Source organism: Nicotiana tabacum, chromosome 22 (assembly GCF_000715075.1).
Source record: "Nicotiana tabacum cultivar K326 chromosome 22, ASM71507v2, whole genome shotgun sequence".
Lineage (NCBI taxonomy): Eukaryota > Viridiplantae > Streptophyta > Magnoliopsida > Solanales > Solanaceae > Nicotiana > Nicotiana tabacum.
In genome coordinates this window covers 17627288-17639086 of record NC_134101.1, presented here as the reverse complement: position 1 = coordinate 17639086, position 11799 = coordinate 17627288, and the positions used below count along the sequence as shown (strand labels likewise).

Here is an 11799-nt window from a genome sequence, read left to right as displayed (position 1 = left end):
TACCACCAATTTCTACAAAACCAAATTAAACCTCATGTAGCGTATGGTTTCTACTATAACAAATTTCTACAAAAGCAGGAAACGTTTCCTTGGAACCTTTGGTTCTTGATTCAACATATTAATACCAGGTAGTCGAAGTAAGAAAAAACCAAAAATTGCTGTTAATCATTAAGCGTCAGATAGTCAAAAAGTAAGCAGCTTTCCAAGAAATTTGTGTCATAGATCTAACCAAGTCTGGATTCTTGTAAAAGACGTTATTGTGTTCTGCTATGTATAGTCCAAACTCCAAACCAAGTGAGAAAATGATTTACTTATAATACTTGACCGTGCAAGTAGCTTTTATACACAGTGTAATATCACTTATTGCAGTATGTTTGCCTCATTTTTAGCTTATTAACTTAAATTATTACGAACAATTAGTTAAAATTGTTTTAACTAACAAACTCATTACGTTAATACCCTTGCAGAAATCACGCCGCTCCAACTCTGACCAAGGAGACAATAAAGAAGTTACAACTTTGGCTTAATCCTTGTATATGTGTTAAACATTCAGCTAAATAAGTGCACAAGAAAAAAAAGAAGCTTTTAACCCCGTAAATTAGACATAATGTGGTATAATTCTGAACTTGAACTCAAAAAGTTTAATTCTGAATACGACTCTGTTCGCTTTACGGCCAATTAGGAATTCGGACTTCATTAAGTTGGAGTATGATCATGCTCAAACACATAAGCAAGAACAAAGAATCCAACTAATCTTATGGATACTGAAATAGCTCGAGTATTATCGTGCTAATGAAATTAAGCTACCAACTATACATTCGAGACTTGGTAGTGAGTGAAGAATTAGAGAGGAGAAATAGGAAAGGATTTCATTACAGGTAATTGAGCAGTGGTACATTTGCATTTCATGGGCCATGGCCTAATTTTGAAGAACAGAACACAGCTCAACTGATCCATAGTCTAACAACTCCTCAATCATCTGCTCTATATGATGATCTTCCAGTGTCTTGAATTCTTGTGTACTACTATCTGCTTCATAACCTACCCGATTCGTTGTCATATCAACACTCATTTGCCCATTTCTTCTGCCAATCCCATTATCTCCCCTGTTCACAGGTGTATATAACTGATTGTCTTGAACTTCTAATTTTGCCGTTCCAGGTCTTTTTCCCATATTAAGAGACTTCATTTGGCATTTTTGTAGTTTAGCTATTAAAGCAGAAGACAGATACTTTGTCGATAATGATTGAGAATCATTATCATTGTAAGGGAAATTTGTGCGCGCTCTTGGTCCACACATGAGCCTTGCTGCTTCATCATATGCTCGTGCCGCATCTTCTGCTGTTTCGAATGTGCCTAGCCATATTCTTGTTTTCCTGTTTTACACAATCAATCAATATAAGTTCACTTTTTTCCGGTTTCATTTACGATATTCAAAAAAGAAGATGATTATAAAGCTTTATACTAAAGAGAGTAAGAGTAGGAAATTACAATAAAGGATGTCGAATTTCAGAAACCCAAGAACCCCAATGTCGTTGACGGACTCCACGATATCGTTGCTGTGGTCTAGACATGGAGAATTTGGCAGCAACAGACGTTTGATAAAAGTGTTTGTGAAAATGCCTAGGAGAAGAAAAGTAGTTTTAGCAGAGCAGAGGTGATATGATAGATACAAGGGGATGGAGCTGAAAGCTTTAAGGGGTATTTGTAAGCGCTCTTTTCGGCCTTCAGCTGGCAATCAATGTAGGATGTGGCCCACAAAGTTTTCTATACCTTTCTTCCGTTCCTTCCCAATAGAAAAACCAAAAAGGATTTAATTTATGGATTTAACTATTTAAGTTATATAATTGACGGTATAAATTTTTTTATGTTATTGGTGTACAATAATACTATCTTATCAAGTTACTAATTAGTTAGTTAATATTTGTGAGATTTAATCTTTAATTACCTTATAAGTAACATGATAGTATAAAAATATTTTTTACATCATTAGTACATAGAATTTTAAAGTTTTAATTTGTGTGCAATGATTTTAAACTATCGATATATTTTAATCGATTATAACAACATATTATACTTTTGGGTTACAAAATTAAGATTACTATAGATCGCAATTACATGTATGTCATCTTAACCTGATAGCATAAAACTACACTATTAATGTATAGAAACTAAGCTCGAACTAAAATTTTGAAAACAAAAATCGAGAGGGGAGAGGGGGAAAACAGAAGAGAGAAAGGGGATAAGATAGATGGTACTGCCAACTGTGGGCATATTTTGTTGGTGAAGGATAGTGCCAGAATGTCTAAAAAAAGAGAAGAAAGAAATGTGAATAGTAGATACTAGTAATTACAAGCCTAACATGTTTTGACAATTATATATATGCATGTGTGTGCATGATTGGCGGTATAAATTACTCTGATAATTTATACAAGTAAAATCTTTTACAATTTTTACGTGAATTATTGTTTGTTTTATTAGTCAGCTTTTGGTTATTGCTAAATTATGTAAAGAGTAATCAATGTGTAAATAGAGCTACTCTCATGAATAACAATGATTTCAAAGGATAGGTGGAGGTACCTTTCTTGAGATTAAAGTTTCCTAACATCAAAGGAATATTGGGAATATAGGCTTATACCACAACACACATGAATACTAGTAGAAGATATGATATTATATACTATTGGATTGGGGACAGGATTACATGGCCACATCACATTTACTAAACATAGGAAATCTGTCCTTATCGCTCGTCGTAAGGTCAAGATTTTCATGGGCACAAACTACGTACTGGACTGCGTGATTTCTCCAAATAATCTATATATTTTTTTTTCTCTCTCTCTCGCAAGTGTGTAGGTCTGCAGCTGCAATTTTTGACCGTCATTTCTCAAATTGCCATGCTAGATAACGCAATACAAAGAGTAAAACAAGGATGATGTTGACATGCATGTTAGGGAAATCTGTTTCCTCCAAGCTATTCAGGGTTAGGTCATCTCCACATGCACGATGCAGCCATATGCAGAGGGATCCGGGACTTTAATTTATTGAGTTCAGATTTGCAATTTTACCATATTTTATCTAATTTAATGGGATCAACACATTTATTATTTATATATATTTAATAATTTTTTAAGAAAAAAATACATAACGGTAACTATGGATTCAATTGAACTCATAATTATTTATCCGGATAAGCCTCTTGGCTATATATACTCACTGCTTAAAAAGGAAACTATCAACCGGAGCTGTTCTATCAAGGTTTGGAAGAGAGAGAAAAAAAAAGAAATAAAACAGATTTAAGGCGAGAAAGATGACATTGACATGCTACATCATGTTTCTTTGGCTGCTAATAGCAAGTTGGGTTGATTTTGGACTTGCGTTTCTTAAAGAGCCGACTTCTCGTTACGTGTTGTATTTATTTTCTTTATCATATTAGGTTTTCTTATTTCTTGAAGGAAGGACAACATATTTATCATAATTGATTTGTCCTTTTACAAAAAAAAAAATATAATTCTTCCATGTTTGGCTAGTCATTTTCTTATAGGAAAATATTTTAAATTTTTATAAATTGAGGGTCTTTCTTTCTCATTTAGCAGCATCCACAATGTAGCCATATGGGGTATGAGAGTCGTGTTTATGGGGAGAATTTTACGGGATAAGTGTTAGTGTGTCACTTGTGTTTGCCTCTTCGTGAGGTTGTTCTCTTAATATTTTTGTACTCTCTTTTATATAGTTGTATAGAGTAAAATATGATATGACATGTGACTGACTAAAAGGAGGACACGTGGAATCCAAGATGGAATGGCTGAGGACTGAACGCAGCCATTACGCTTGTCACCGGAACGGATAACGTTCATAAAAATATATTAAATGCCCTGCGCCCGGTAGCATTTACTAAGGAATATTCTACAATATTAAGAGCGACGGTCCGTTATAAAGAATCTGACATTTACGCTCAACGTTACATCTTCATCAATGATTCTCATAATTGACATTAAAGGAAGGCATGATCCTAGGACCTTCTTCCCTAGACATAGCTATAAATAGTGAGTTGAGTTATCATTATAAGGGAGACGAAATTTCTGGCAAGAACATATATTATATTCTATACAAAGCTTTATACAATTTTACTATCTTGCTTTTTGATCCCATCATTGATGTGTTCGGAAACCGTGTTCACATAATCATTATCTTTGCTATTTTATCTACATTCCAAGGCTAAGTACTGCGTATTTCTTCGATTATTATATTATTTCAGGATCAAATTAGTTCACTTGTCAAGGATTCACGTATAAATTCAATTGTACCATTTTACGGGTAAACAGTTTGGCACCCAACGTGGGGCCTAGACAGCCGTGCAATTAAATTGATCCTTGCCTTTTTTACTAACGTGTTTTGATTATTTTTATCTTAGAAAAAAACACAAAAAATGACAAATAACACTGTTAACGATGCACGCAACCCTGAAATTTGAGGGGATCAGTCTCATTTCGAGGATTCAATCAGTGACACCCGCAATGAGGGGAATGACGCCACACCGGTGCATGATAGGCGATACCCTTGACAGGTTCGGGAGACAACTCCCGATTATGCTGACGAGGAGCAAGTAGCGGATGTTGTGAGGATCCTGCAAGAGCAACAAGCAATCATCCTAGGCCATCTCACGCGGGAGGATCAGGTTATGACGAAACTGAAGCAGGCGCTATCAGGTGCTTCAAATAATGCAAATAGATGAGATCCAATTCCTCCCGTTGTTCCCGCAGACCAAACAACGCAGAGAGTCGACAACAGCACTCCCAGGGGTAAAGTCGGCTCCGATAAGGCTGGGGGAGCAGATCAGGTCTTAACAACGAGAACGATTCATTCAAAGATGAGCTTTTACGGTTCATGAGAGAGGTAAACGCCCGCGTGGATCAAATCCCGGGCGCACCACCAGTATTGAAAGGCCCGAACTCAAAGAAGTATGTTCAATTACCATACAAGCCAAGTGCGGAACCAGTACTAATCCCAAAGCATTTCAAAATGCCTGAAGTTCCAAAGTATGATGGAACTTCAGACCCATAGGAACATATTACCACCTACACAACGGCGGTGAAAGGAAATGATCTAACTCCTCACGAAATTGAATCTCAGTTGCTATAGAAATTCGGCGAAACCCTCACGAGGAGAGCCATAACGAGGTATTCGTTACTGCTCGAGCATTCCATAGATCCTTTGAGATGCTCGTGGATTCTTTCATTAAAGCTCATGCCGGGGCCAGAAAGGTGCAAACCCGAAAAGCCGACATATTCAGAATCGCACAAGGAGAATCAAAATTATCACGAAAATTTGTTACACGATTCCAGAAAAAAAGAATGTTTCTCCCGGCCGTCACATATGAATGAGCAGCTGAAGTATTCACCAAAGGATTGAATCCAAGAGGTTCAGACGCTTCCCGGAAGTTGAAGAAGAGCCTTCTTGAGTTTTAAGAAACCACCTGAGCAGATGTTCACAACCGGTACAATTCAAAGATAAGGATCGAATATGACAAGGTCGGTTCTACATCATCGGCCAAAGGAGGGGAAAAGAACAAAGAAAAACCAAAGGATGACTACAACGCGGATACACGGACTTCGAGGGGTCTGTGTTTACCCTAGGAGCATAACGAATGCCGTGGCAGAAATTTTCGAGCAGTAAACAAGTTCACCGTTGACGGAGGGACTGATAGTGGTCGAAGTAATAGATCACTTCAAGATAAACAAACGTCGGGGTCTCGAGATCTTTCTTTCCCCAGGTTATCAGAATATAACTTCAACATCAGCATAGTGGAACTGGTGTCAGCCATAAGAAACATTAAAGAAGCACGATTCCCGAGACTTATGAGGTTCGATTCCAGCTAGAGGGATCCTAATTTATGGTGCGAATATCACAAGACGAATGGTCACCAGACATGGGACTGTTGACTTCTTCGGGAAGAGGTGGCAACACTATTGAAGAATGGTCATCTCCGAGAATTCTTGAGTGAACGATCTAAGAACAATTACGGTCTCAACAGAGACAACACGGAATCCTGGAAAGCATGTGAAGAACCCCCACGCCAAATGATCAACATGATCTTTGGGGGGAACGATATTAACGGTGTCACCTTTTCGGCGGCAAAGAAGACTAAAGTATCGATAACTCACAGCAAAAGACTCCGGGAGGATGATATCATTTTCATAGAAGAAGACGCATACAAATTATTGTTACCACACAACGACGCACTGGTAATCTCTTTAAATGTCTTAGATTTTAAAATTAAGTGTGTTTTAGTAGACTCGGGAAGTTCAGCTAATATCATACAATGGAGAGTATTGGAACAAGCTAAACTCACCGGAAGCATTATTCCGGCGACAAAACTCATCGTTGGATTCAACCTTGCGAGCATGACGACCCGGGGAGAAATCTTCCTGCTCATGAATGCTGAAGGAGTAATAAAAACAACTTTCTTCGAAGTAGTAGATGGTGATATGGGATACAACATCATCTTAGGAAGGCCATGGTTACACGAGATGAAAGATGTACCTTCGACGTATCACCAATTGCTGAAGTTTCCGACGCCCGAAGGAATCAAGCAGATAAGAGGTGACCAACCGGCAACGAGGGAGATGAATGCAATCTCAGTTTCCAGTAGCAAAGGGAAGGAGAGCACGGCATAGAAATTACAGGAATCGACGCCTACTCTCGAGTTAGAAGAGGTTATTCCATGGGCAAAATCATCAGAACAATATCAGGTGCCGAGATATTTCCAAGTTCAGGAAGAAACGGATGCAACGAAATCCACGGCAGAGGAACTACAGCAAGTGGCATTGTTTGAAGAATTCTTAGAAAGAAAATTTCACTTGGGGACAGGACTACATCCCGAGCTCAGGTCCGATTTTATTGAATTCCTTAAAATTAACGTTGATTGTTTTGCATGGTCGCACGAGGATATGACAGGTATCCAACGGTAATAGCCATGCACAAGCTGAGTTTGGATTTCAACGTACCACCGGTACGACAGAAGAAGCGTCTTATTGCCGAGGCCAGGAATAAATTCGTCAAAGAAGAGGCAACCCGCTTGCTTAAAATCGGTTTGGTCAGAGAGGTAAGATATTCAGACTGGCTAGCCAATGTAGTATTAGTTCCTAAGAAGAACAATAAATTTCATGTGTGTGTAGACTATAAATATCTTAATAAGGCATGCCTGAAAGATTCGTTTTCACTGTCAAATATGGATCAAATAATTGATGCCATGGCCGGGCACGAACTGATGAGTTTCCTTGATGCTTATTCCGGGTACAACCAAATTAAGATGAACTTGGAAGATCAGAAAAGGACTTCATTTATAAAAAAAAATTGGTACATATTGTTACTATGTAATGCCTTTCGGGTTGAAAAATGCCGGTGCCACTTATCAACGGCTCGTGAATAAGATATTCGAAAAAGAAAATAGGAAAAAACATGGAAGTTTATATAGACAATATGCTCGTTAAGTATTTGAATGGAGGTGACCACCTTAAGCATTTGCAAGAAATATTTAATATCTTGAGGAAGTATAACATGAAACTTAACCCCGAGAAGTACATATTTGGGGTCAGCTCCGGTAAGTTCCTGGGGTTTCTAGTCTAACAAATGGGAATTGAAGTAAACCCCGACAAATCAAGGCCATAGACGATATCCCGGATCAATTATCAAACGTGAAGGAATTCTAAAGACTCACAGGAAGGTTAGCAGCTTTGAGCAGATTCATTTCCGGTCGTCAGAAAAATGTCATCGCTTCTTTACATTGCTCAAAAAGAAGAACAATTTCGAATGGATGTCGGAGTGCCAGCAGGCTTTGAGGGACCTGAAGAAGTACTTATCAAGTCCTCCATTACTCTCGAAACCGAAAGAAGGCGAAACATTGTTAGTCTACTTCGCGGTTTCAGAAGTTGCAGTAAGTGCGGTTTTAGTCCGGGAGGACGAAGGTATGCAGTTTCCTATTTATTAGGTTAGTAAAATTTTAACGGGAGCAGAAACTCGCTACCCACATTTGGAAAAACTGCTTTAGCTCTTGTAGTCACCGCTCGGAAGCTGAGGCCTTATTTTCAACGCCACCCAATAGCTATGGTGAGTACTTTCCCTTTGCGGAACATCCTTCATGAACCCGATCTCTCAGGCAGATTAGCCAAATGGGCCGTCAAAATGAGTGAATTCGATATAGAATATAAACCGAGGACTGTAATTTATCACAAGTCTTGGCTGACTTCGTGGCCGATTTTAGTCCAGGACTGTTGCCTCTGGAAACCAAGGAGACAGTAATGGTGTCAGAATCGGCATCAGGGGTTTGGACCTTATTTACGGACGAAGCATCGAACGTAAAAGGGTCGGGACTCAAAGTAGTTTTAATCACGCCTTCGGGGGAAAGGTCCGAGTATGAAACTTTGATTGCAGGGCTCGAATTGGCCCGGGGACTTGATTCCGAGGTTATAGAAATCAAATGCGACTCACAGCTGGTAGTAAATCAGGTTTACGGGATCTTTGATACCAAAGTAGAACATATGCAACAATACATGGTAAAGGTCCATGCTCTTTTGGCATGATTCTGTGAGTGGTCAATAACTCATATCCCGAGAGAGAATAATGCAGAAGCGGATGCATTAGCAAACTTAGGTTCATCGACAGAAATAAAAGAATCGGAGTCCGGAACGGTGGTACAACTGATGAGCTCAGTCCTTGATACGGATGGTTACTACGAGTTGAATTCGGCTAGTCTAGTCTGGGAGTGGAGGAATGAAATAATCAACTACCTCAAGCAGGAAAAGTTGCCCGACACATCACGGGCGTTACATACCAAAGTTGCACGTTATAGCTTCAGGAAAGGCCAATTGTATAGAAAATCTTTCCAAGGCCCACTGGCCCGGTGTTTAGGAGCGTCAGAAGATGACTATGTTATGAGGGAAATCCACGAAAGGATATGCGGCAATCACTCTGGCGCAGAGTCTTTAGTGCTGAAACTAGTACGGGCAGGATATTACTGGCCTCGCATGGAACAAGATGCCAAATATTTCGTACGAAAATATGATAAGTGGCAACGCTACGCATCACTAGTACATCAACCGGCAGAACTCTTACATTCGGTTTTGTCCCCATGGCCATTCATGAAATGGGGGATGGATATCGTCAGACCGCTGCCACCAGCTCCCGGAAAGGTAAGGTTTCTTTTAATTTTGAATGATTATTTTTCTAAATGGGTAGAAGCAGGTTCTTATCAGAAAATCAGAGAACGCGAAGTGGTCGATTTCCTGTGGGAAAATATAATTTGCAGGTTCGAAATATCAAAAGAGATAGCATGCAACAATGGGCCACAGTTTATCGGTGCAAAAGTTACAAAGTTCTTCGAAAACCTGAAAATAAAGAGAATCACATCCTCGCCTTATCATCCGAGTGCAAACGGTCAAGCGGAGTCAACAAACAAAGTGATCATTCAAAATCTCAAGAAAAGGTTGGAAGCAGTAAAAGGAAAATGGCCGGAAGAGTTGCCCGGAGTCCTATGGGCCTACCGAACAACGGCCAAATCAAGTACAGGAGAAACTCTTTTTTTCCCTCGTGTACGGTGCTGAAGCCCTAATCCCGGTTGAAGTGGGCGAACCCACTTTGAGATATTCTCAAACAAACGAAGAATCAAATGACGAAGCAATGCTAATCAACTTGCAACTGCTCGAGGGATGTAGGGACTTGAAGAAAGGCAAATCAAAAGCAGAGGATGGAGCGATATTACAATCGGAGAGCCAACTTTCATTTTTCAAAGTAGGAAACTTGGTTATAAGAAAAGGAACACAAATACCCGGGAGCTTAACACGGGAAAGTTAGGTCTAACGTGAGAAGGCCCTTACTGGATTTCACTTGTCATTGGGAAAGGTTCATACGAGTTGGAGAACCAGAATAGAGACAAGTTGCCCAGGAACTGGAACATGACACACTTCAAAAAATATTAATGCTGATGAACAACACTCAAACAGAAAGTATGTTCTACACTCTTTTTCCCTTCGTTCAGTTTTTGTCCCAATAGGATTTTTCTGGCAAGGTTTTTAATGAAGTAGCGACGGAAAGCATACTACGAAGATAACAGCAATAAGACCTTTGATAGCAAGGCAAATGAACAAACTTCCACTGGGGGACGATTAGGTAATCTTTGGTTCGATAGCAAATTTCCATCGGGAAGTTATTTTTGCTACCGAACAGAGGTTACCCGACCGTTCACGAGCACAAACCGCCAGAGGATTGTTAGGTATTCTTTCGGTCGATAGCATGGATTCCTAAGGGGAAACAAGATATGTTACCGAGTGAAGGATTACCTAGCAATTCATTGGTAGGACCTTCGAAGATACAAGACTTCCAGTATTCCAATTCGCATTCTTCGCATTCTTCGCATTCAAACACTGGGGGGGACGATATGAGGATATAACAACAATGACTGCCACGTCAACTGGGAACGAAAATTCGGAAACAAAATACATTATCGGGATCGGGGACTGTGCAGCCAGCCCCGTAGAAATAAGTTATACAAGATAGCCACAAGTAATGGCAATTTTTTTCTGCATATCAAAATGCTTATGTAATTTCTGAAAATAGAAGGAATAAAATGAAATCCTTTTGCTTTTATCTTGTTTCTTTTCTAAGCGATGAGCTGATTTTGTCATTTGAAAGTTAAATAAGTACTTCAAATATTAGTGCCGTAATGAACAAGAGACGTCCTCTTCAAGAGCACTGTAAACATCAAAAGGCCCTCTCTTATAAAAATACTCACGTTAAAGGATTGGTTCCGGAAGAATCAATGCCGGGAATCCAAAATGCCATTGGAGAAAAATACACCCGAAGCCGCATATGAAAAGGACGCAAAAAGCAAATTTGCGCAAATATTCATAGAAACCCTTATGTAAAAGGAAAATTTGCGCAAATATTCATAAAGCCCCTCATGTAAAAGGGAAACTTGCGCAAATATTCATAAAAACCCTCACGTAAAAGGGATAATACTTGGAACCAAAATGCTTCGAAGAAAAGGCATCCGAGACTACACATAGTAAAGTGCGAATTGAACAACATTGCGCAAAATACTTGAGCAAATGCAAAAGTTAAAGGCTCGCATGGATATTTAAATGAAAGTAAGAGTCAAACGGCACTTGAACAAAAAGAAAAAAATATGTCTTTATTTATAAGAACGAGCCAAAACGTTACAATTGCAAAATGGGAAAGAAAAAGCTAAACTGCAGCGCCTCCGGAACCAAGAGGAAGAAAAGTATCTGTATTGCTGGGAAGAGTCGGTGGTTCCACCGATGGATCAACGCTTTCCCAGGTTTGGTCTTCGGCCCGCCTTCCGATCCTTCTTCAGTTTTTGAAAACTGGGAACCGGAATCAAAAGTTCCTGGAGCATCAGACTGCGTCGGGTGTCCATTTTTTGCAGCCAACTCCAGCTCTCGAGCGTTAGCAATTTTGACATCAACATCAATGATACTAGCTTTGGCCTATTTCAAGGTTTTCCTCCTCATGCTATACATGGAATAAGATTTTTCAACAATGAGGTAAACCGCTCGGCGCTTAAGTTCTTATTTTAGTTGAATAACCTCGGTAGAAAGGTTTTCCCGGGCGGATCTAGCAAATTTGAGTCTGAATTCAAGCTCGCGGACAGTTGAACTAAAGAGCCTATTATGCTCGATAGTTTTCCTGTACTTCTCTTCTAACTGGGCATGTTTTGACTCCACAGCAGCAAGCTCTTCACCTTTGGAGTTCACGGCTGCCTCCAAGTTAATCACTCTTTCA

At 39.5% G+C, this 11799-nt stretch overlaps 1 protein-coding gene across 1 annotated transcript; it reads right to left on the bottom strand.

The window, feature by feature from the left end:
- Nucleotides 1-762: 762 nt before the first annotated feature.
- On the bottom strand, nt 763-1745 carry LOC107800993 (ethylene-responsive transcription factor ERF003). The gene is made up of 2 exons (XM_016624257.2): nt 1492-1745; nt 763-1376 (listed from the first exon to the last, which is right to left on the bottom strand). The coding sequence occupies exons 1-2, from the start codon at nt 1572-1574 to the stop codon at nt 920-922; spliced, it is 540 nt and encodes a 179-aa protein (XP_016479743.1). The 5' UTR covers nt 1575-1745; the 3' UTR covers nt 763-919.
- Between the last annotated feature and the right edge of the window lie 10054 nt (nt 1746-11799).